Here is a 24,706-nt window from a genome sequence, read left to right on the forward strand (position 1 = left end):
ATGTATCAAATACAGCAAAGCAATGTTTAGTAGGGACATTTACAGCGTTAACCATTGGCAAGAGAAAGGGTTCACTGCCCTGTGCTTCCGTCTTAAGAAAGTAGAAAGTCAGAGAGTCAACCATACCCAAAGATACTCAAAGTAATGAAATAATAGAATAAAAGCAAAATGCAGTAAAACATAAAAAATTTTAATATGGAAAAATCCATGAAACCAAAAGCTAACTGTCTTAAGAATAATAAAATTAACCTTATGGTAGGCCAAAAATTTGAGTGGATACTGTATAAACCTGTGAAAAGATACTTATTGTATTGTTAGGAAAACCACATTGAGATAGCAGTACACATTGGTTATGGGGCTCCAATGAAAACCTTACGATGAGGGTGTTGGTTAAGTGGGACTCCTTATCAGTGCTCTTTGGGAGGAGTTTGGCAATTTTGGCTTTTTTTTCCCGGTCAAGGCGCATGGCCTGTGGCATCTTAGTTCCCTGACCAGGGCTCCTGTGCCCCCTGCAGTGGAAGCACAGAGCCCTAACCACTGGACTGCCGGGAAATCCCGGCGGTTTCTTAGAAGTTAGACACCCCAGTTATGCTACTCCTTGGTATTTATGCAAGAGAAGCAAAAACATGTGTTCCCAGCAAGATTTATACATGAATGTTCACAGCAACTACTGTTTGTGAAGCTGAGCCGGGGAGACAGGCTGCCTGTGCGCAGACAGCAGAGTGTGAGGGAGCTGTGTCTTGGCTGCAGCGGACCCTGCTTGGGAGGGGAAGGAGCAGTCCCATGGCCCGCACCAGGCAGCATCTCCAAGCGATGACACTGAGAGAGAAGCCCGACGAAAGAGGAGCTGCCGTGTGACACCGCTCGTCGCAGGCGATTCCAGGAGTTGCCCCGTGAACCTGTGGAGTGGGAGCTCGCCGCGGTGGCCTGTGATGGGGCGGGGCGGGAGGGCGAGGCGGTGAGGAGGCAGAGTCGGGGCGTACTCGCCACCCGAGGACCGCCTCCCGTGCAGAGCTGAGTCTCCAGGCGTCGGAAGGTTTGACCTCTGTTCAGGACGCGTCTGGCTTTACAGACCGTGTGCCCTGCCGATTCCGAACCATAGAAAGGATCGTGCCTGCTCTCCTGGGTGTCTACCTCCACGTTGTCTGGGTGGTTAACGCGCCTGCGTCGGCCCTTGCTCTTGACCTCTGCAGCCCGTCCTCCGCTGTGGGGGGCCCCTGCCCGGGGGGGGCGAGTCCTGACCGCTCTGCTCCCCTGCGCTTGCCTCACATGTGATGACCACCCCAGAGTTGGTTGTCCGCATGCCGGGTTTTCTCTGTGAGGTGAGACCTGGGTCACGCACTGCCCTTCTGAGCAGCCTCCAGCCCCCGCACAGCACCCCCAGGCTGGCTGAGCAGCCCCGGCCCCTCACCCTCGGCCCCGGGCCTCCCCTCCGGCCTGCGTCCTGCTGTGGGAGGACCTGTGCGCACAGCCGCCCCCATGCCGGCGCCCCTCTGCCGGCTCTCCCCGCAGCTGCTTCCGTCTGCGTTGTCCTAGCCCTCGGGTCTCACGTAGCTCTGCTCTCATTAAAGCCACGCTGTCCTCCTCGTCCGCTCTGCACCCTCAGCAACTTCATGTCTTCATTCTGGCAGAAAAGCACTTAGCGCGCTGGGCCATCGGAGGTTCTGTCTGTGTTTACTTGTCCGACATCGCTCTCAGACCAGCAGGGCCCGGGTGTCTGACCCGTTCACGGGCTGTGTCCGACCCCTGTGCCCGAGTCGTGCTCACCGAGGCTGCTCCACATGCAGTCCAGCGTCTCTCCTGCCCCCCGTCCCGGGGGCACCGCCTTTGCAGCGGTTTCACCCTGGCCTCTTCACCACTTCCCTTCCCTCATCTCTTCTCCTCGCATGTCCTATCTCCGTGTCCAGACCTGAGTGAGGCCAGGCCCCGCGGCTCCCTGCCCCCTTCTCCTCTGTCCATGCCCCAAGGCCTTTAGCACCAGCCCGCCACTTGAGACGTCTCCTCAGGGAGGCCCTCGACAGCTGCAGTGACAAAGGGCATCATCCTCAACCCCTGACACCTTGTCTTGCTTTCTCTGCTCAGCCACCGCTGTCTAACGTTCCGTGACTTGAGAGCACAGATGTTTGACCTTGTCCTCGTGTTTGACGAGCACTGCACTCCCCCCGGCGGGGAGCTGGGTTTACTCACCGTGCGTCTCCGTGCCTGGGCCAGTGTCCTGCACCCAGTGGGCTCCCAGGAAGCCCAGCGGGGATGGACCCTGAGCTGGGTGCTCTCAAGTCACTTCTGCCTCTTAACATTCTGATTCTGCTGGGGGCCTTTGTCACCTTGGGCCCAGCATCTCCTGCTCTGGGTAGAAAGGCAGCCTGCAGAGGCCTGAGGCCTGGGCTGTTCCGCCGGTGATGGGCTTGGGACCTGTCGGGACAGAGTAGGGCAGCTGCTCCCAGGGGCGGCCGTGCACAGCCGTTCAGGTGAGCCCACTCAGACACGCAGGCGGCTGCTGAGCTGGGCGGTGAAACCCAGGCGCACCTGTGGGCATGACGGGCATCATCAGGTTTGATCGCTGGTTCTCGTAGGCAGGGAAGAAGAGAGGTATGCGCTTCTGTGTCTCAGCGGTGCTGTCTCATCCCTGTAATCACTCATGTTTTCCTTCATCCTGTCTGCCCCCTTGATACCTGGTCCCTCCAGGCCTTGCTGACAGCACCTGAGGCCCTTCAGGAGCGCTCTGGCCGTGGTGGCGGCAGTCACGGCAGTGCGTGTGTCAGGCCAGCCCGCAGCATGGGGCGCGCCGGGGCCGAGTGCAGAGCCAGGCTGTGGGCCGGGCGGAGCCGGGAGTGTGCGGGCCACGCTGGGCCAGAGTGGCCCCAGCCCAGTGCTGGCCTGCCTGCCCGCCCGCCGGGCGCACAGCGAGGGCTCTCTGCGTGGGGGCTGTGGTCCCGAAGCCGCCACCCCCCGCGCACTCTGCTCAGGGGCCGTGGCCCGTGTGGCTGCATCGGGAAGGCTGTGACTGGCCTCCCTGCTCCACTGTGGCCAGCTGTGCCTCTCTAACTGCTCTCTAGGATTTGCAGGGTGGTTCCGCTAAGGTGCACACAGTGCCTCAGGGCTCATGTTGATTTGGATTAAAATCTTGGCTGCTACTTGCTCACCTGGTGACTTTAGGCCCGTTTTAAACCTGGGCGCCAGTTTGTGGGTTTCTAAGGCTAATTTTATTTTTCTGATGGCGAGGTTGATATTAGAGAGGATCTGGAGTCATGATCTTTCCTCTTCCTCCTGCCTACCCTCACCCTTCAGTTTAGGACCTGTTTCAAAAGTGGATGTAGATAGTGAGGCTGGAGTTGAATCCGTAACTGCTGACACGCTTGGAGGGAGGCTGGTCTTGGGTGTGTGGCTGCTGTCAGGCTCCTAGATGTGTATCTTGACTTGAACTTGAACAGCCTGCCTCAGAGGTGGCTTGGCTCTGTAGGTGAACTCAAGTCACATTGCCGCCTCAGCCTTGAGCCCCGAGTGCAGACATCTCTAGAATCGTGGCTTTGACCTTTGTTGCTGTTTTTGGCTGCACTGAGCAGCTCGTGGGATCTTAGGTCCTCAACTCAAGCCCTCGACAGAGAAAGCAAGGAGTCCTAACCTCTAGAGCTCCAGGGAATTCCCTGAACTTTGTTAATGGTTAAAAGAAAAAAGAAAATGTCCTGGTGCTTTCTCAGTCTGAATTGAGGCTGATGCTTCCTAGCAAGTGGAGGGAATACAGAAGTCTAGGTGAAGGGGTAAAGACAGATTTCTGCCTCCTCCTTAGATGTTCTTTATGGTATTGCTCTTTTATTTGAGGTATGTGTTTCTAGAATGCTGGGCACAGTTTTATTTAACAAATCCCCTTTGATGTTTCTCAGTGTGAACATACATGTGCATTAAAGTTTTAGAACTGTTAAGTTTGAATGGTCCTGGCTTTGTAGCTCATGTTTTGAAAAAACTTTTTTTTCTTTTTTCTGTTCCAGACTCCTTTTAACTTTGGCATGAATCATAGAACACCACCCTACCCCGCTGGGGATTACTGCCTTCTGTGCAGAAGCGAGCGGAAAGACTCTTCGTTCTTAGAGAGTGGAGTGAAGACCGCAAGCAAGCTGGCCCTGTCCATGGCGCCCAAGGGCAACAGCGTGCTGCACCTGCCGCTCTGGGTGTGCCCCGACTGCCGGCGCACCGTGGAGAAGGATGAGCGCCATGGCGGCCTTGAGCAGCCGGCGGTGAGTGCCCGCGGGGCCGCGTCCTGGGACCGGCCGCCGCCCGCGCTGCCCTGTCAGCCCGGCTCTGCCCCCCTCGGTCAGCAGGTCAGCCCCGTCAGCGAGCTTGGCGGCCCACCAGGCGGGTTTCAGCGTTTTATGTCTGGTCGCAGGATTTCTTTGGCGATACAGTTTGTTGAAAAACTAGACGGCTTTGTGTGCGCTCAGTTCTAGACGATTCCATGTGCCGGTAACTTGCCTGAACGTCTCTTCCCGGATGCAGTTCTCAGGTCAGGCTCCCCGCCCTACTCTGCCCCCTCCCTTTTCATGCCTCAGCTCAGTGAAGCCTTCTTGAGAACGTCAGCATCTTCAGCCCAGACAGCGTCTTCGTGGGCCGTGGTTAGGAAAGGGCTTTAGTTTCTCTTCTTTAACCAGTTCGTGGCTGTGCTGGGTCTCGATGGCGGCCCTCGGGCCCCCTCCAGTGTGGAGCGCAGGGGACTCTGGGCCGTGGGCCCCCACTGTGGTGCTGCTCTCATGGAGCGCGGGTGCGCGGGCTCGGTAGCTGTGGAGCTCGGGCTTAGTTGCCCCACAGTGTGTGGGATCTTCCCATACCAGGGATTGAGCCTGTGTCCCCTGCACTGGCAGGCAGACCACCATGGAGTCCCGAAAGGGCTTTCAGACCTGGTCTGTGGGTTCTGGAGGGAGTTGCCTTGCAGCCGTGTAAGGCCCCACATTCTTGGGCTCGTCCGTGGCTTTGATTTCTGCCTGCTGGGTCTTTTCTGAGCTGTGGTCTCTGTGCTCCCGCCTCTCTGCATGGAGCACTGTCTGCTTGCTGACCCGAGGCTGCTGTCCACTTGAGCCCCACTCAGGCCTGCTGCCACTCGGCAGAAGCCTCCTCACTGCCCCCTGCCGAGCCGAGACATCTGTTTTAGGGTTTCCTGGAAGGCAGCACCCAGCTCACGTGCTAGCTTCTGGAATAGTGCTGTAACAGCTGCAGTTCAGAATCCCGTCGTTTATCAAAACAGAGGTTGGCTTCTCACTAGTGTGCTTCCCGCACAGCCCTCTTTCCTGCTCTGTTCTTCTCCTCAGCACTTCTTTCTAACATACTGTGTATTTTACTTACTCACCTTGTCTTTCTCCTTCACTGGAATGTACGCTCCAAGAGGCAGGGCAGCTCCTCTTGTGTGTTTCCCAGTAACAGCGCTCAGTCACTGCAGCTGCTCAGTCGTGTCCCAGGGGCTGCAGCACGCCAGGCTTTCCTGTCCATCACCATCTCCCCGACCTTGCACAGACTCATGTCCATTGAGTCGGTGATGCCATCCAACCATCTCATCCTCTGTCATCTCGTCTCTTCTTGCCCTCAGTCTTTCCCAATACCAGGGTCTTTTCTAACAAGTCAGCCCTTTGCATCAGGTGGCCAAAGTGTTGGAGTTTCAGCTTCAGCATCAGTCCTTCCAATGAAAATTCAGGACTGATTTCCTTTAGGATGGACTGGTTGGATCTCCTTGCAGTCCAAGAGACAAGTTCAACTTCTCCAACACCACAGTTCAAAAGCATCAATTCTTCGGTGCTCAGCGTTCTTTATGTTCCAACTCTCATATCCATACGTGACCACTGGAAAAACCATAGCTTTGACTATACGGACCTTTGTCAGCAAAGTAATGTCTCTTCTTTTTAATATGCTGTCTAGGTTTGTCTTCAGTTTTTTAATGGAAGACTATTTGGCATTACTGATACTTGTTTGTTCTTTGTTACTTCCAGTAGTCATTCTTGAGTCTTCCTCCAGCTCATGCATTCTCTTTGCTTCCTAAACTTTACCGTCTTTGGCTCCTGTTTGCAGTCCAGCTCCTCTGCAGTGGCCTGACTGCCTTGGGACAATGGTCGCTATGTCCTTCCTGGTTTGGAGGCAAGTGGAAACGCCTGTTGTGGCCCATAATCAGTCTTCCCAGGAGGAGAGTCTCGTTTCCTGACTCTGATTTTGCCTGGACGATGCATCCACAAATGAGGCTTCTCTCCTCATCAAAAAAGTGGTCCCAGGGACCACAGAGGTGTAATGTTAACCAATGTTTGTAGATTTAAACCTTGTGTTGCTTTTGTATGGCTGACTTCTTTGTTCAAGATGCTTAAAACCACTGAACTTTTTTTTTTCTCAATGAGATGTAATTTACATCTAGTAAAATTCACCCATTTAAAGTGTATTTATAGTTCACTGAGTTTTGATAGATTTATGCAGTTGCGTAAACACTGTCACCACAGTTAAGACACAGAACCCCCAGATGTTCCCTTGTTCACCTTGGTGGTGACCCTTCCCTCCTCCCAGCCCCTAATAACTACTGATGTGGTTTTTATCCACATGGATTTGCTATTTCCAGAGTGTCACGCACGCTTCTTTCACATGGTGTGATGCTTTGAGAGCTGTGCGCCACCATCGTGTTCCTTGTTTTCACTGCATAAACTGTAGAGACATGCTGTTGTTTGTGGATCTGTTTATCGTTGACGTGTGTTTTTGTCATTTCCAGACTTGGACTGTTCTGAGTCGAGCTGTTGTGAGCGTCCTTGTGCAGGTCTTTCCGCAGACAGCCTTTGTACGCGTCACTGTCCTGGTTTGCTCATGTCTGGTTGAGAACTTGGCATCTGCCTGTGAAGGGAGTCACCTCATGGAGGCTCGTTGAAGGCGTCTTGTCTTGTATGTCTTTCGGAGCCTCGTAAAGTGAGTTGAGGTGTGTTGCTGTTCCTGGTCTTCTCTGGAGAGTTTGTTTACTGTTGGTGGTGGTGTATGCAATGTCTGTGGTGTGTGTAGTGTTGGTGGTGTGTGTGCAGTGTCAGTGGGGTGTGTGCAGTGGTGATGTGTGTGCAGTGTCAGTGGGGTGTGTGTGCAGTGGTGATGTGTGTGGTGGCGGTGATGGGTCGTGTGTGCAGTGGTGGTGTTGGTCCTTCCCTCGTGGGGGCAGTGCCAGGCCACGCCTGCGGAGGTGGTCGGCAAGGTGGGCCCCGGAGCTGGCTCAGACCCGTGTCTCTGACGGCTGCCCCCTGTGCTGGTGTGGGCCGGGCTGGGGGGCCTCCCCTGTGGCACCTTCTCCTTCCCCCGCCCCGTGTCTGGGGCCAGATGCACTTGCCTGGTGAGCCTGCCCTGCCTGCGTCCGCTGGCCCTGGGGGAGAGCACCCAGCCCCAGGGGGAAGGCCTGCGCTCGCATGGGGAGAAGGGCCGGCCGCCCTCGGCCCCGGGCACTTGCTGCGAGTGCAGCCGTCCCCTCTGACCCTCTGTGCCACCCCCTTGGCCGGCGCCCCTGGGCCTGGGGGCCATGCCTGTGTCCCCGTGGTCAGGGGCGCGCTGGGCGAGGCCTGTGGACCCGGCGCTGAACGCGCTCTGTCTCCAGAGGTCGTGCTGGCCTGCCCGCCTCGCAGGCCTCGCTCAGAGGCCGGAGCGAGAGCGTGTCCTGCGCAGACGCTGAGAAGCTTCGGTTTCGGATGTCCGCCTGGGTCCCGGCTCTCCGGTCACGGGTCTGAGCGTGTCCCTCCAGGGGCCGCTGCCCCGCTGGGTCCTGCCTCACGGGAGGGGCCCGCCTCCAGCGCTGCCCCGGCGCCCCTGACGCTCCCTGGTCTCCCTGCGGCTTACGAGGCCGCCTCCCGGGTGCACCCCCGATCCCAGGCAGCCGGTGGTTCTCGTCCTCTCCTCCTCCGGCCCCAGCGCCCGGCCGTCCCCATCCTATCTCTCCCCCCAAGCCCCTGGGTCACGGCCTCCTGTGTTCTCCACGGTGCTGCAGGGCTGGGGGTGCGTTTTGAACTTTTGCTTCGGTTTCTGGAACAGATAAGACATTTTCCATTTCTTTTCAAGTCGTGTGTGTGTTTATTCGCTCAGTCACGTCTGACTCTCTGCGACCCCATGCACTGCAGCCCACCAAGCTCTTCTGTCCATGGGATTCTCCAGGCCAGAACAGTGGAGTGGGTTACCATTTCCTTCTCTGGGGGATCTTCCCCACACAGGGTTGGAACCCGGGTCTCCTGCATTGCAGGTGGATTCTTTGCCGTCTGAACCACCAGGGGAGCCCCTTTTCAAGTTAGCTGTGGTAAAGTGTATTATTAGAAGCTGTCAGTTTGTGTGCGGGGGTCTGTTTTTAGTAGCTACCATACCTGTAGATACAGCTTTTTATTCCTCATATTTGTGCTTTTTCTGTTCTTTTTTTTAGCCTGTCTCACTAGCAGTCTGTCAATCGTGTCTCCAAAGAGGAACTTGAAAAATCTTTAAAAACCTCTGTTTCTACTCTGTTCCATTCATGACTGCTGTTGTGTGTGGGGTGGGGGTGTCTGTCAGACACTGTGGCGCATGTGGCAGATGCTCAGGGCCCCGCCCTGCCCCCCCAGCGCCCCCTGCCCCTTCACAGACTCCCCTGCGGGCACACTCCGCTCTGTCCCTGACCAGGTGCCCTGCTCTGCTCAGGGTGTTGGGAGGCGGTGATGGCAGATGCCACCAGGTCCTGGGCCACAGACAGACGCGTGTCAGTCACGGACCTGGTTCCCCCGGCTCCTTGTCCTCGGGAGCAGGGCACAGATGCCATGGCAGGGTGGGGTGCGTGACAGTGTGGGGACTCCCCATCTTCCAGGCCTCTTCCAAGGGCTGGGGAGCTGGAGCTGGGTACCAGCTGCTTTAGGGTAGCGGCCCTCCTGCGCTCATCTCACCCGGAGACCGGGGGCGCTTGCCTGCTCCGCCTGCCCGCGCCCGCACAGGAGGGAGGGGGCACCACCCGCGCGCGGGCGGCCCGGCCTGCACGCCAGCGGCCCTGCCCAGGCGGCCGTGGAGCTGGCGCCTCCTTTATCGGTGGCTGCTCTCCCGCCTTTCTGCGTAGGGTTCTTCCCCAGAGCCGTGTTCACGGCTCTGCCGCCATGTGTGCAGGGAAGCTGGTTACTGCTCCGTGTTTTGAATTGCTGGTAGTATCGGCTTAGGTTTAAGTGTCATCCAGCCGTGGTTATTTCTGTTTTCAACAGTGAATTGTTTTTAGAAGTATTTGTAAATATCCAAACCTAAGTTTTGGGTTACTTGCAATCATACTGACTTCTAATTTAATGCTGTTGCTGTTGGACAGCATGGCCTGTCTGACGGTGACTCTTACCAGTCAGATACGCTAACATGCGGTGGTGGTGCGGTCGCCCATCCACGTCCGACTCTGCCGCCAGAGGCCTCGCCGTCCCTCACCATCTCCCGAAGTTTGTGCTGATTCATGTTCATTGCATTGGTGATGCCATCCAGCCTTCTTCCCCTCTCACACCCTGTGCTCCATCTCATCCTCTGATACCCTCTTCTCTTTCTGCCCTCAGTCTTTCCCAGTATTAGGGGCTTTTCCAGTGAGTTGGCTGTTCCCATCAGATGACCAAAATACTGGAGCCTCAGCATCAGTCCTTCCAATGAGGATTCAGGGTTGATCTCCCTTAAGATTGATTGGTTTGATCTCCTTGCTGTCCAGGGAACTTTCAGGCGTCTTCTCCAGCACGACATTTCAAAGACATCAATTCTTTGGCGTTCTGCCTTCTTCACGATCCAGCTCTCACAACCGTGCATGACCACTGGGAAGACCATAACCTTGACTAGACCGACCTTTGTCAGCGGAGCAATGGTTCTGCTTTTCCACACACTAGGTTTGCCATAGCGCTCCTGCCAGGAAGCAGTCATCTTCGGATTTCATGGCTGCAGTCACCAGCCTCAGTGATTTTAGAGCCAAGAAGAGGCAACCTGTCACTGCTTCCACAGCTTCCCCTTCTATTTGACATGAAACAATGGGGCTGGATGCCATGATCATAGTTTCTTTAATATTTAGTTTTAAGCTGAATCTTTTCACTCTCCTCTTTCACCCTCATCAAGAGGCTCTTTAGTTGCTCTTCGCTTTCTCCATTAGAGTGGTATCTTCCACGTCTCTGAGGTTGTTGCTGTTTCTCCCGCCTATCTTGATTCCAGCTTGTAACTCATCCACCGGCGTTTCTCATGATGTGCTCAGTGTACAGGTTAAACAAACAGGGTGACGGCAGACAGCCCTGTTGTGCTGCTTTTTCAGTCTTGAACCAATCAGTTGTTCCATACAGGCTTCTAACTGCTGCTTCCTGACCCGCATACAAGTTTCTCAGGAGACAGGTAAGATGGTCTGGTATTCCTATCTCTTTAAGAGCTTTCCACACACAGTCAAAGGCTTTAGCATAGTCCATGAAACAGAGGTAGATTTTTTTCTGGAATTCCTTTGCTTTCTCTATGATGCAGGGAATGTTGGCAATTTGATCTCTGGTTCCTTTTCGTTTTCTAAACCCAGCTTGGACATACGGAAGTTCTTCATTTGCATAATGCTGAAGACTAGCATGCAAGATTTTAAGCCTGACCATACTAGCTCGGGAGATGAGTGCGACTGTCTGATGGTTAGAATGTTCTTTAGTACTGCCCTTCCTGGGAGTTGGGATGAGGATTGACCTTTTCCAGTCCTGCGGCCACTGCTGGTTCTTCCAGATTTGCTGGCATATTGAATGCAGCACCTTGATGGCATCCTCCTTTTCAGGTTTTAATTAACCCTACTGGAGTTCCATCACCTCCACTAGCCTTGTTACCAGCAGTGCTTCCTAAGGCCCCCTTGACTTCACTGTCCAGAATGTCTGGCTCTGGCTGCCTGACTACACAACCATAGTAATCTGCTTCATTAGCATCTTTTTTGTACAGTTCTGTGTATTGTTTCTATCTCTTACTGATCTCTTCAGCATCTGCTAGATCTCTGCCATTTCTGTCCTTTATTGTGCCCATCTTTGGCCAAATGTTCCCTTGATATTTCCATTTTTCCTGAAGAAATCTCTGGTCTTTCTGCTTCTGTTATTTTCTTTCAGCTTTATGCAGTGTTCATTGAAGGCCTTCTTGTCTCTTTGTGCTGTTCTTTGGGACTCTGCGTTCAATTGAATGTACCTTCCCCTTTCTCCCTTGCTTTTCTCTTCTCTCCTTTTTCAGCTGTTTGTAAACCCTCCTCAGATACCCACCTTGCCTTCTGGCTTTCCCTTCTCTTTGGGATGGTTCTGTTTGTTTGCCTTACTGTACAGTATCACAGACCTCCATCCATAGTTCTTCAGGAACACTGTTAACTAGATCTAATCCTTTGAATCTATTCATTACCTTTCCTGCATATTCATAGGGGATTTGATTTAAGTCATACCTGGCTGGCCTAGTGGTTTTCCCTGCTGTGTTTAGTTTTAGCCTGAATTTTGCTATGAGAAGCTGGGGATCTAAGCCATAGTCAGCTCCAAGTCTTGTTTTTGCTGACTGTATACAGCTTCTCTATCTTTGGCTACAAAGAATGTAACCAGTTTGATTTCAGTGTTGACCATTTGGTGATGTCCATGTGTAAAGTTGTCTTTTGTGTTGTTGAAAAAAGGTATTTGCTGTGACCAGTGCGTTCTCTTGGCAGAATTCAGTTAGCCTTTGCCCTGCTTCATTTTGTTCTCCAAGGCCAAATTTGCCAGTTACTCCAAGTGTCTCTTGACTTCCTACTTTTGCGTTCCAATCCCCAGGGATGAATAGAACATATCTTTTTTTTGCTGTTTGTTCTAGGAGGTCTTCTAGGTCTTCACAGAACTGTTCAGCTTCTTCAGCATGAGTGGTTGGGGCATCAGTTCAGTTGCTTAGTCGTGTCTGACTCCCTGCGACCCCATGAACTGCAGCACACCAGGCTTCCCTGTCCATCACCAACTCCCGGAGCTTGGTGACAGTCTTGTTCGAGTCGGTGGCGCCATCCAGCCATCTCATCCTCCCCCTTCTCCTCCCGCCTTCAATCCTCCCAGCATCAGAGTCTTTTCCAATGAGTCAGTCACAGTATGAAAAGGTAGGGGCATAGACTTGAATTACTGTGATGTTAAATAGCTTGCCTTGAAAATAACTGAGATCATTCTGTCATTTTTGAGGTTGCACCCAAGTACTGCATTTTGGACACTTGTTGACTTTGAGGACTACTCCATTTCTTCTATGGGATTCTTGCCACAATAGTAGATATAATGGTCATCTGAGTTAAATTTGCCCATTCCCATCCATTTTAGATTCCTAAGATGTTGGCGTTTCTTCTGCCATCTCCTGCCTGACCATGTCCAATTGACCTTGATTCACGGCCCTAACATTCCAGGTTCCTGTGCAATACTATTTGCAGCATCGGATTTTACTTTCCTCCCAGACACGTCCACCGCTGAGCGTCCTTTCCGCTTTGGCCCAGCTCATTCTTTCTGGGGCTCTTAGTAGTTCTCCTCCGCTCTCCCCAGTAGCATATTGGACACCTTCTGACCTTGGGGACTCACCTTTTGGTGTCACGCATCTTTTTATTCTTTTCTACAGTTCATGAGGTTCTCATGGCAAGTATGCTAGGATGATTTGCCACTTCCTCCTCCAGTGGATCACGTTTTGTCAGAACTCTTCATTATGACCCATCGCCTCAGTCTCATAATATGTGTGGTTAGGTTTTTCTAAATACTCCATGTGTGCTTGAGAATGTTTTCTCAGCATTTAGGTAGAGGACTCTACCCCTATTTGATCACCCCGTGTTAGTTGTGTTCTCATTAATTTTCTGTGTGCTTAGGTCAGTTAGCATCTTCCACCATGTGTGCGTGTCCTTTTTTCTTAAAAGTATTTCCAGTTTTGCTCTCTAGATGTTAGGGCTCTGCTGGGTGGACACAGGCTGTTGATTAAACCCCGGTCTTGCTCGTTGGTGTGGCAGCCTCTCTCCTCAGGGCCTTTTCTTCACTGCTCAGGCACACGCGAGCCCTCCATCCCTTCCTCCCCCTCCCACAGCCTCATCGTCTCAGCTGCCCCGTGCTGTGTCTCATGAGGGGTCTTGTGCAGTCAGCACAGAAATGCGTCTCATTTGGTCTCTTGAGAAGCGATTTCATACTTTTTATTGAGATAAAGTTGATACACAGTAAGTTTCAGGTGAACAGCAGTGATTCACAATTTTTAAAGGTTATGCTCCGTTTGTAGTCAGTAAGGCTGAGCACTAAAGAATTGATGCTTTTGAAGTGTGGTGCTGGAGAATACTCTGGAGAGTTTCTTGGACTGCAAGGAGATCAAACCAGTCAATCCTAAAGGAAATCAACCCTGAATACTCAATGGAAGGACTGATGCAGAGGCTGAAGCTCCAATACTTTGGCCACGTGGTACAAAGAGCTAACTCATTGGAAAAGATTCTGATACTGGGAAAGACTGAAGGCAAGAGAAGAAGGGGGTGGTAGAGGATGAGATGGTTAGATAGCTTCCGTGACTCAATAGACATGAGTTTGAGCAAACTCGGGGAGATAGTGGAGGACAGAAGAGCCTGGTGTGCTGCAGTCCATGGGGTCCCAAAGAGTCAGACACAGCGTAGTGACTGAACAACAGTTAGTATAAAATATTGGGTATATTCCCCTGTCCTGTACAGTATATCCTTATAATTTGTTGCTTATCTAATTTACACATAGTAGTTTGTATCTTTTAATCCCCCTCCACTCCCCTGCCCCTCCTGCCTTCCTTTGCCTATTGATAACCACTAGTTTACTCTCTATGTCTGTGGGTCTGTTTCTCTGTTTTGTTATACTCACTAGTTTGTTTCGTTTTTTAGATTCCACATATATAAGTCACATCATGTAGTAGTTGTCTTTCTCTGACTTATCTCACTTAGCATAACACCCTTCAAGTCCATCCATGTTGCTGTCGATGGAAAAGTTCTCTGTTTCTAATGGCTGAGTGGTGTTCCACTGTGCACACGTGTCTGTACACACTGCATCTTTGTCCGCTCATCTGTTGGTGGACATTTAGGTTGCTTCCGTGTCCTGGCCCCTGTAAACAGTGCTGCTGCAAACACTGGCGTGCATGTGTCTTTTCAAATTGGTGTTTTCATTTTCTTCAAATATCTACCCTGGAGTGGAGTTGCCAGATTGTGTGTTAGCTCTGTTGCTCGTTTTTTGAGGAAGCTCCTCATTGTGTAACACAGAGACTGCACCAGTTGCCTTCCCACCAGCAGTGTACAAGGGTTCTCTTTTCTCCACATCCTCACCAGTAGTTGTTATTTGTGGTCTTTTTGATGACAAGACATTCTGACAGGTGAGAGGTGTTAATCTCATTGTGATTTTGATGTGCATTTGAGAAGCTATTTATTTTAAAAAAATGCTTATTTCTTTTTTTGGCTGAGCTGAGTCTTAGTTGCAGCATGCTGGATCTTTCAGTTGCAGGCTGTGGGATCTAGTTCCCTGATCAGGGATCGAACCCAGGCTCTCGGCCTTGGGAGCGCAGAGTCTTAGCTACAGGACCACCAGGGAAGTCCTGAGGAGCTATTTCTTAATGGCGGAATGAATCCTCGTCCCCTCCGGTGACCGCTGATCTCTTTGGGTTGATTTCTGCTGCAGCGATATTTCCCCAGTCAGGCTTTGCCCTTCGTCCCCACCCACCCCCCTCCCGCTCCTCTTCCTCAGTTACACAGCCTCACCACTGTCCCTCTGCACGCTGTCCTGCTCTTCCGGAGCTTTGAGCTTTATTGACAGGTGTCACACGGTACGCGTCGCTGGTTCAGTGTCGCGTTTGAGATTCTTAGATGTTTTAGTGTTTTCATTTTCGTCACACTGTGTTGTTGCTGTTCAGTTGCTCAGTGTCCGACTCCTTGTGAACGCATGGACTGCAGCAGGCCAGGCTGCCTTGTCCTTCACCATCTGCCGGAGCTTGGCCAAACTCATGTCCATTGAGTCAGTGATGTCGTCATCTGACCATCTCATCCTCTGTTGTCCCCTTCTCCTCCCACCTCCAATCTTTGCCAGCATCAGGATCTTTTCCAGTGAGTCGGCTCTTCACATCAGGTGGCCAAAGTATTGGAGCTTCAGCTTCAGCATCTGTCCTTCCAGTGAATATTCAAGATTGATTTCCTTTAGGATGGACTGGTTGGATCTCCTTGCAGTCCAGGGAACTCTCAAGAGTCTTCTCCAGCACCACAGTTCAAAAGCATCAATTCTTCAGCACTCAGCCTTCTTTGTGGTTCAACTCTGACTTCCATACTTGACTACTGGAAAAACCATAGCTTTGACTCTGTGGACCTTTCTCAGGAAAGTAATGTCTCTGTATTTTAATGCGCTGTATAGACTCGTCTTAGCTTTTCTTCAAGGGCAAGTGTCTTTTAATTAATTTCATGGCTGCAGTCACTGTCTACAGTGATTTTAGAGTTCAAGAAAATAAAGTTTGTCAGTATTTCATTTTTTCCCTGTCTGTTTGCCATGAAGTGATGGGACTGGATGCCATCATCTTAGTTTTCTGAATGTTGTTTTAAGCCAGCTTAAACACTCTTCTCTCTAACCTACATCAAGAGGTTCTTCAGTTCCTCTAAACTTTCAGCCATAAGGGTGGTGTCATCTGCATTATCTGAGGTTATTGATGTTTCTACCAGCAATCTTGGTTCCGGCTTGTGCTTTATCCAGCCCGGCATTTCGCATGATGTACTCTGCACATAAGTTAAAAATAAGCAGGGTGACAATATACAGCCTTGACTACTCCTTTCCCACTTTGGAACCAGTCTGTTGTTCCATGTCCAGTTCTAACTGATGCTTCTTGACCTGCATACAGATTTCTCAGGAGACAGGTAAGGTAAGGTGGTCTGGTATTCCCACCTCTTTAAGAATTTTCCAGTTTTTGTGATCCACACAGTCATAAGTTATAGTGTAGTCAGTGAAGCAGAAGTAGATGTTTTTCTGGAATTCTCTTGCTTTTCCTATGAATCCGGCTTGTACATCTGGAAGTTTTTGGTTCTGGGAAGTTTTTGTTGAAGCCTAGCTTAGAAGATTTTGAGCATGACCTTGCCAGCACGTGAGATGAGTGCAGCCGTGTGGTAGTCTGAACGGTCTTTGGCATTGCCCTTCTTTGGGCCATGTGAGTTTTCCAGTCCTGTGGGCCACTGCTAGGTTTTCCAAATTTTCCAAAATTGCTAGCATATTGAGTGCAGCACTTTCACAGCATCATCTTTTAGGATCTGTAATAGCTCAGCTGGAATTCCATCACCTCCACTAGTTTCGTTCATAGTGATGCTTCCTAAGGCGTGCTTGATTTCGCATTCCAGGGTGTCTGGCTCTGGGTGAGTGATCACACCATCATGGTTATCTGGGTCATTAAGATTTTTTTGTACAGTCTTCTGTGTATTATTGCCACCTCTTCTTAATCTCTTCTGCTTGTTAGGTCCATACTGTTTCTGTCCTTTATTGTGCCCATTTCTGCATGAAATGTTGCCCTGGTATCTCTGATTTTCTTGAAGGGATCTCTGGTTTTTCCATTCTTTTATTTTCCTCTGTTTCTTTGCATTGTTCACTTAGGAAGACTTTCTTATCTCTCCTTGCTATACTTTGGAAGTCTACATTCAGGTGAATATATCTTTCCTTTTCCCCTTTGCCTTTTGTTTCTCTTCTTTTCTCAGCTGTTTGCAAGTCCTCCTCAGACGACCATTTTGCCTGTTTGCATTTCTTTTTCTTGGGGATGGTTTTGATCACTGCCTCCTGCACAGTGTTACAAACCTCCATCCATAGTTCTTCAGGCACTCTATCAGATCTAATCCCTTGAATCTATTTGTCACTTTCACTGTATAATCATAAGGGATTTGATTTAGACCATACCTGAATGGTCTAGTGGTTTTCCCTACTTTCTTCAGTTTAAATTTGAATTTGGCAATAAGGAGTTCATGATCTGAGCCACAGTCAGCTCCTGGTCTTGTTTTTGCTGAGTCTATAGATCTTTTCCATCTTTGACTGCAAAGAATATAATCAGTCTGATTTTGGTGTTGACCATCTGGTGCTGTCCACATGTAGAGTTGTCTCTTGTGTTGTTGGAAGAGGGTGTTTGCTATGACCAGTGCGTTCTCTTGGCAAAACTTAGATTTTGCCCTGCTTCATTTTGTACTCCCAAGACCATACTTGCCTGTTACTCCCGGTATCTCTTGACTTCCTTCTTTTGCATTCCAGTCCCCTATGATGAAAAGGACATCTTTTTTTTGGTGGTAGTTCTCAGAGGTCTTGTAGGTCTTCATAGAACTGTTCCGTTTCTTCGGCATTAGTGATTGGGGGCTAGACTTGGATTGCTGCGATATTGAATGGTTTGCCTTGGAAACGAACCAAGATCATTCTGTCATTTTTTTACTGCATTTCGAACTCTTTTGTTGACTGTGAGGGCTACTCCACTTCTCCTAAGGGATTCTTGCCCACAGTGGTAGATACAATGGTCATCTGAATTAAATTCGCCCATTCAAGTCCATTATAGGTCACTGATGCATCAAATGTCGACGTACACTCTCGCCGTCTCCTGTTTGACCACTTCCAGTTTACCTTGATGCAAAAACCTAACATTGCAGGTTCCTAGGCAATATTGCCCTTTACAGCATCAGACCTTTCTTCCATCACCAGTCACATCCACAACTGGGCATTGTTTTTGCTTTAGCTCCGTCTCTTCATTCTTTCTGGAGTTATTTCTCCACTGATCTCCAGTAGCATATTGGGCACCTACAGACCTGGGGAGTTCCTCTTTCAGTGTCCTATCTTTTTGCCTTTTCATACTGTTCATGGGGTTCTCAAGGCAAGAATACTGAAGGGGTTTGCCATTCCCTTCTCCAGTGGACCACATTCTGTCAGACCTCCCCACCATGACCCATCGGCCTTGGGTGGCCCCACATGGCATGGCTCAGAGTTTCATTGAGTCAGACGAGGCTGTGGTCCATGTGGTCAGTTTGGTTAGTTATCCACTGTCCCCCTTTGTGAGTTTATACTGCAGTGTGTTTGCTTTCCCGATTTTGCTGTTTCGACTGATGATCCTGGAGCACAGGCTTACACATCCTGTTGTATATACGTGTAGCAGAGGAAGTGCTGGCCCATAGCTGCCACCTGTGGGGTCGCGCAGGGTTGGACACGACTGAGGCATCTTAGCAGCAGCAGCAGGGTTAGCTCAGCCTGCAGTGCAGGAAACTCGGTTTGATTCCCGGGTTGGGAAGATCCCTTGGAGAATGGGTAGGCTACCCACTCCAGTATTCTTGGGCTTCCCTGGTACCTCAGACGGTAATCTGCCTGCGGTGCGGGAGACCTGGGTTCGATCCCTGGGTTAGGAAGATCCCCTGGAGGAGGACATGGCAACCCACTCCTGTATTCTTGCCTGGAGAATCCCCGTGGACATAGTAGCCTCGTGGGCTACAGTCCTGGGGTCGCAGAGAGTCGGACACGACTAAGCAAGTAAGCACAGCACAGGGTTAAGATTAATAGCATATTTGTTGATGAAAACTATTTCCAAAACAAAAGTAGTAAGAGTAGCGCTCTTTTCAGGTCTTCTTCATGTTTGGATAATGGAGGACAGCCGGGATCTCCTCTCTGCTTGTGTGTTAGGTGGTTCGATTGAAGCTGCATGTAGTCACTTTTTCAGGCAACTGTGGGTTTTCCCTGGTAGCACGCCCGGCTGTGACAGCTAGCAGTTTCTGTGGGTGAGCTGCAGCGCTCTGAACGAATCTCTTGCCCACACGCGAGTGTGCAGCACCACACGCTGGTCATTTGCACAGTAGTAGGTTACCCAGGGAGGGAGAGCTTCCCGATAGGGATGTCTTTCAACGTCCAGGTTTGTGTTTTATTTTTCTTAACAAGTCACATTTGTTACTGTCACCACCGATATTCAGAAAGGTGTCCAAATGTGTATAAGCTTTCAAACCGTCTGTAATGGACACATGTTTTCCAAACTTCTGATTTTTGCTTGAAAGCTCCAACTTTGTGACTGGCTACAAGTAGCATCAGCTGTTTTCCTTGAAGAGACAGGCTTATTTCATTCATTTTTGAGACGATGTCCGACAGTATCCAAGTCTGAAGACGCACAGATGGGTCTGGCAGGCACTCGGTACGGTCAGGTTGATGTTTCCGGGACAGAGGGGCTCACTCGCTGCACAGCTCCGCTCTTCGGAGAGTTGCCAAAGCTCTCTGTGCAGACTCCCGTTTCGTCACATTAACTGTTCACAAGACGTGCTTAAGGGTTGAGGTTTAACACGGCTACTGACTTGGCAGCATCACGGACACTTACAAGTGGCGCTGACGTTTCTAACTAAGTGCATGATGGTGAAGAGCCAGCGGCTCCTGGTCCGCTGTGCTGTGGGTGTCGTGATGGCCGTGGCCCTGTGACGCGTTTTCAGAGAGAAAGGCCTCTTACCTCATGCTCGTCAGATCTGCCTGGTCATTCTTGGTGCTTTCCGCTTCTGTGTACTTGAAAGTTATCTTGTCAGTTCCACACACGCACATGCACACAGCCGCCAGCACACGGACACATACACAGAAGAAAAACCCTGTTGAGGTTTGACCAGGATGGTACTGACTGTGAGCTGGGAGGAGGAAAGTTAACTTCTTTCTAACATGAAGTTTTCTGATCCCGTAAGTATATGGACTCTCTTGCCAGTTATAAATGTTCCATGTTTTTCTGTATTATGCTTTTGCAGCTTTAAAAAAAGTTAATCAGAATTACTTGACTTTTATTTATGTTATTTCAATGGTTTTTTTGTTGTTGTTGTTTTCTTCCTTTAACTTTATTGGTATAGATGTCACTGAGCTCTCTTTTTAACTTGTTACCTGGATATTGCTAGATCCTCCCCACCCGTCTGACTGTAGGTCAGACAGATCTTCTGACTTCACTTCTGTCAAGTGGAATCCGCAGTTTTATTTTCAAGATTTGCAGATTCAGGGGCTTCCCTGATGGCTCAGTGGTAAATACTCTGCCTTCAAGTGCAGGAGACACGGGTCCAATCCCTCATCCAGGAAGGTCCCACATGCCGTGGAGCAGCTAAGCCTGTGCCCCGCCAGGAGAGAAGCCCCTGCCGTGAGAATCCCAGCCCGCAACAGAGCCCTTGGCTAGGCCTGTGCTAGCGGAGCGGCGGGGGCAGAGGCCAGGCTGCACTCTGAGCAGTCCCTGAGTGGTGGGGAAGCTGAGATGTCACGGTGGGGGGCTGGTGACTGAGAGTCTGCCTGCCAGTGCGGGGGACACGGGTTCGATCCTGGGACACAGTCTGGGAGTATCAGAGATGCCGCAGAGCACCTGAGCCTGTGCACCACGCCTGCTGAGCCTGTGCTCCCAACAGGAGAAGCCCCCGAAATGGGAAGCCCGTGCACCGCAGGGAAAGTAGCCCCTCTCACCAGACTAGAGAAGACCCAGCGTAGCCAGAAATAAGTCAGATTTAAAAAGGGGTGAGGGGGCTGATGCTTCAGCGCTTCACTGTGTGGGGGGAGAGGGCGGACCCGGAAGGGACGGTGAGGCTGAGGGGGCCTCGGAAGGGACGTGAAGTAGTGAGGAGAAGAGCTGGCAGTTGGGGAGGGTTTGCCGTTCATTTAAATCCTATTTTTGCTATGTAATATTTGATCTATGTGTGACCATGTATACAGTATACACGTTGCGAGGGATAATAAGCCCCGGTCAGCATTGGAAACCAGACCATCGTGCGCCCCCCTGCCCATCTTTTTTTCCCTCTCCTTCTGAGATAGCCACTGTCCTCTCATATTTATCATTCCCTCAGTTTCTTAAACCCTTTTAAAACTGCCTGTCTGTGTCTCTAGATGATAAGTTGGTTTTACCTGTTTCTGACCCTCGTGAGAGTGGCGTGTGCGTGTACTGCCTTAGTTTACAGCAGTCCTCGTGCTCTCTGGGAAGCTGCACTTTCCCTTTGACTGACGTAATGAATTCACTCTTCACATACTACACTTCACATATAATTTAGTGTGTGATGTATTGTGATTTATTCATCAGTAATCTGTGGAGAACAGACAGTCTTTTCCATAAATCGTTCTGGGACAATTGGATATTCACACGTGAAAGAATGAAACTTGGCCCATGTCTTACACCTCTCAGAAACATTAGTTCAGAATGGGTCACAGACTTCAGCGGAAGATTCGAAACTTTGAAACTCCTGGGAAATAAAGCTTCTTGATGTGGTCTCAGAAGTGAGTTTTTGGATTTGACATCTAAAGCACAAGCAACATAATAAAAAATAAATAGCTGGGGCCACATAAAGTTAAAGAGCTTCTGCATAGCAAAAGAAACCATCAAGAAAGTGAAAAGAAAATCTGCAGAATAGAAAAAAATATTTGCAAACCACATATCTGATAAGGGGATAATACCCCAAATATGTCAAGAACTCTCTACAACTCAGCAAGAAACCAAACAACCCAGGTAAAAAATGCACACAGGGGGCCTTTCCTGGTGATCCAGCGGTTCAGACCCTCCTGGTCATGTGTTGTATTTTCCTGCCTCGTGACTCTGTTGCCAGTTGTGGACATTGTCCATCTTATGTGGTTGAAGTGCTGGGTCTTTTAAGCTGCGTGGGACTTGGGCAGAGCATAGTAACCGAAGGTCATCTGTCCGAGGTGCACACGGTGAGGTGACGCGTTTAAGAGTTCGCTGTGTGGTCACGGTGCGTGCGGTTCCTCCCTTGTCAGCGGGAAGCGTTACATCCCAGGATCGTGGCCGAGTCTGCCCCGGCCAAGACGCTACCCGGCAGCATCACTGGTGCTCGCGTGCAGTGGCCGGCAGGTCAGAAAGGGTCGTGCCCTCACAGAACAGATCTTGTCGTGGCGAAGACAGGGGCAGTTTGTCACGTCAGAGGTTAGCCAAGGAGACGGGGTTCGGGGCTGGCAGCGCGCCGCTCGTGTGGACAGGCCCCCTTGAACCTGGGGAGTGAGGAGCCAGCAACAGGAGGCCGATGCACGGGCCCGAGAGGGCGTTCTGAGGGTGCCGCCTGGTGCGCAGGGGCAGCCTTGTGGGTGGACGGTGGGCCCAAGGGCACGGCTGCTGGGGGGCTGCGGCTGGCGGGCTCGCCGGGCCTGGGGCTGGGGGGGCACGGCAGAGGAGCGGTGGTCGCAGGGCAGAGAGCATTGGGTTTGGAGCGGAGAACTGGTTCACCCCCTCCGCCCAGTAAGCTTCTTTGCTGAGGCATGGCTGATGGATTCTTCTGGCACAGCCGTTCACAGGCTCAGTGGGTCACGCTCTGTGTGCGGGGACCAGCGCAGTCATGTAGAAGCAGACCTCTGTTCGGGGAACCCTGGAAGGCTGGGAGGACTGCAGAGTGTTCGCAAGTGCTGGTGACGGCAGGGGCTCTTTGCAGGGGATCTGCACGACCTCACGCTTGTTTTAAACACCACCTGCTGCGGCTCGGAGGACAGGTCCCTGTGTGTGAGCGTGGTCGTGGCACCGCAGCATCGAGGCCCAGGCGCTGGTGGTGGCCTCAGCTGGGCAGGCCCCGCGGTGGTCGTGGGTGTGTGCGTGGGCACGGCTGGCCGCCCACCCACCGCAGCTGCCTGCCCGGCCCTGCCCATCAGACCATCGCCCCTCAAGTCGTCTTCAGGGCGGGATTGTCTTGTCTTCAGATATTCGGGTCCCGTCCACAAAAGATCCCGGGTGTCTCATCTGGCTTAGGGCTTCTCCCCTGGGTCGCCAGGGTTACCAGGGCACGTCTTGAGGGGGCAGGGCTGCCTGTCCCATGTCCTTGTCGTCCCCCCACCCCCCGCTGCTCCTGTTGTTCACGGTCTTGCTGTGATTCTCTGGGGCCGGCTCCAGCATCCTCACGGGCCCGCAGCGGACGGCTCTTGCTTATAGGAGGTTGCGGTTTTCCTGGACTCAATTGAGACCTGGCGCTGGCCTGCCCGCTGGGGACTGTGACGCCCCGTCCCCACTCTGCCTCCAGAGTCATCCCAGGGTCTCTCGTGCAGCAGGAGCTTTCTTGGGGGGTTCCTTCGTGACTGCAAGCCCTGCCTCAGCTTGGGGGTGGCTTCCCAGCTCCCGCCCCCCGCGTGTTGGGGGTTTTCTTGCACTGGCTCCGCTCAGCTCTGCTGCCAGCGGGGCTTGTCTGGAGACTCCACTCAGCCCACGGGGGCAGGGGCGGGACGATGCGGTCCTCGGGTCCCCAACCCCTCCCGTGGGGGCTCTGCTTGTGGCCGCCAGCCGGCCGGCCGTGGGGGAGAGCGCGCGAACACCTTCCTGCCGCAGGTGGGGGCCTGTAGGCCCCAACTCGGAGGGACAGGGTGGCAGCTGCTTGGGTCCCAGGACCGCGTTCTGAGGCAGGAAGAGGTGCGGGTGGGGTCTGTGCGGCGGGCCCGGGGCTGTGGCCTCCGTGCTGGCCAGGCTGGGGGTCGAGGTGTGAGCCTGCTTCCCGCTGGATTCCGTGGGGCAGACTCGGAGAGTGGCTGCCGGGGGCCCGCTGAGCACCGTCTCGGGGGTGAGGTCGTCACGGGGGGCGGTGTCCCCGGGATGGTGCAGCGGTCAGGGCGCTGGGGTGGAGCTGCTCTTTGTTCCCTGTTTAGGGAAAGGACAGCAGCTTTCCAGCGCTGCTCTGGTTTCTGCCCCGCTTGACTCAGCTGTCGGTGCACGCATGCCCCTCGCTCCTGACTCTCTCCCCCTGCGTCCCCGTCCGACCCTTCAGGCCCTTACAGAGCCCTGGTTTGGGACTGCCCTTTGTAAAACACTGTCCTTGTGTGGTCACGGTGTGACTGTCTGAAGGTTAAAAAAGTAATTGGTCCTGGGCAAAACGCTCAAATGTCAAGAGAGAAAGTTTCCTACGCATTGTCAGTTGAAATGTTTTCTTTTTAACATGTAGGTTTTACATTTTTTCTAAAAGGTGTTTTCCTGAATAGTTAGTGGCTAATTGGGCCACGAACGTTTAACCTGACGTGTCTGTTCTCTTTCTGAAGCAGGGTCAAGACTTCCTTCTCCACACCCCGCTCGGCTCGCAGACAGAGGCTGGCAGTGGCGGGCGGCTCGCCCTGGGTGCTCAGCCGATGCCTGCGGCCACCCCCGCGGACCCCGCGTGCGCCTGCGAGGCCTGCAGCGAGCGCAGGTACCCCCCGGGCTCCCCTTGCTCCCCGCCCTGAGCACCGCCCGGAGGGCGGGGGCTCCCTGGATCAGCAAGCCCCACACAGGGGCTGCCCCGCCTGGGGGGCTGCCGCCGCCGGAGGACGGGAAAGAGAGCGGGCTGGCGCACAGGGGCTGGCCCCGCGGTCCCCTGACTGCCCGGCTGCCTGTGTCCCCAGGGAGATTTCGGCAGAGGCGGAGCGGGAACCCCAGCAGCTGCAGAACTACTGGTCAGAGGTGCGCTACACCGTCCGCTGCATCTACCGGCAGGCGGGCACCCCGCTCGCGGACGACCAAGACCAGTCCTTGGTGCCCGACAAGGAGGGGGTGAAGGAGCTTGTGGACAGGTACGCCTTGCCCGGGCCCGGCCCCTCCCGGAGCCCCCGGGTGCTCAGCGGGCCCCTCTCAGGGTCAGCCTCAGGCACGCGGTGGCAGCAGACGGGCCGGGTAAAGGCTCCGGTTCTGATTCCACTGGACGCTTGTTGCCTGCAGGCTGAGGGGGAACGGACGTGCCCCGTCGCCCCTCAGCGCTGAGGTCGGCAGCAGGCAGTGCTGGGGTGCGGGCTGGCCCTGGGGCGGTGGGGGTGCTCCTCGGGCCCTGCTGGCTTGTTGCCTCACGGAGGAGAGGCGGTGACGCCCCTGAGCAGCTGAG

At 52.5% G+C, this 24,706-nt stretch overlaps 1 protein-coding gene across 6 annotated transcripts in view; it reads left to right on the forward strand.

Moving 5' to 3' along the window:
• Positions 1 to 24,706, forward strand: part of LOC136152956 (protein FAM193A-like) — a 200,687-nt gene that overhangs the window by 110,949 nt on the left and 65,032 nt on the right. For 3 of the 6 annotated variants that reach the window (XM_065914528.1, XM_065914527.1, XM_065914529.1), the window contains exons 5-7: positions 3,987 to 4,316; positions 23,895 to 24,040; positions 24,234 to 24,401. In XM_065914528.1, the coding sequence (XP_065770600.1) occupies positions 3,987 to 4,316; positions 23,895 to 24,040; positions 24,234 to 24,401 (644 nt within the window). Of the gene's footprint in view, positions 1 to 3,986; positions 4,317 to 6,909; positions 6,929 to 23,894; positions 24,041 to 24,233; positions 24,402 to 24,706 lie in introns of those variants that run through there. The other 3 variants (XM_065914530.1, XM_065914531.1, XM_065914532.1) reach the window with 3 other exon arrangements.

This window comes from Muntiacus reevesi, chromosome 22 (assembly GCF_963930625.1).
Source record: "Muntiacus reevesi chromosome 22, mMunRee1.1, whole genome shotgun sequence".
NCBI classification, from domain to species: Eukaryota; Metazoa; Chordata; class Mammalia; order Artiodactyla; family Cervidae; genus Muntiacus; species Muntiacus reevesi.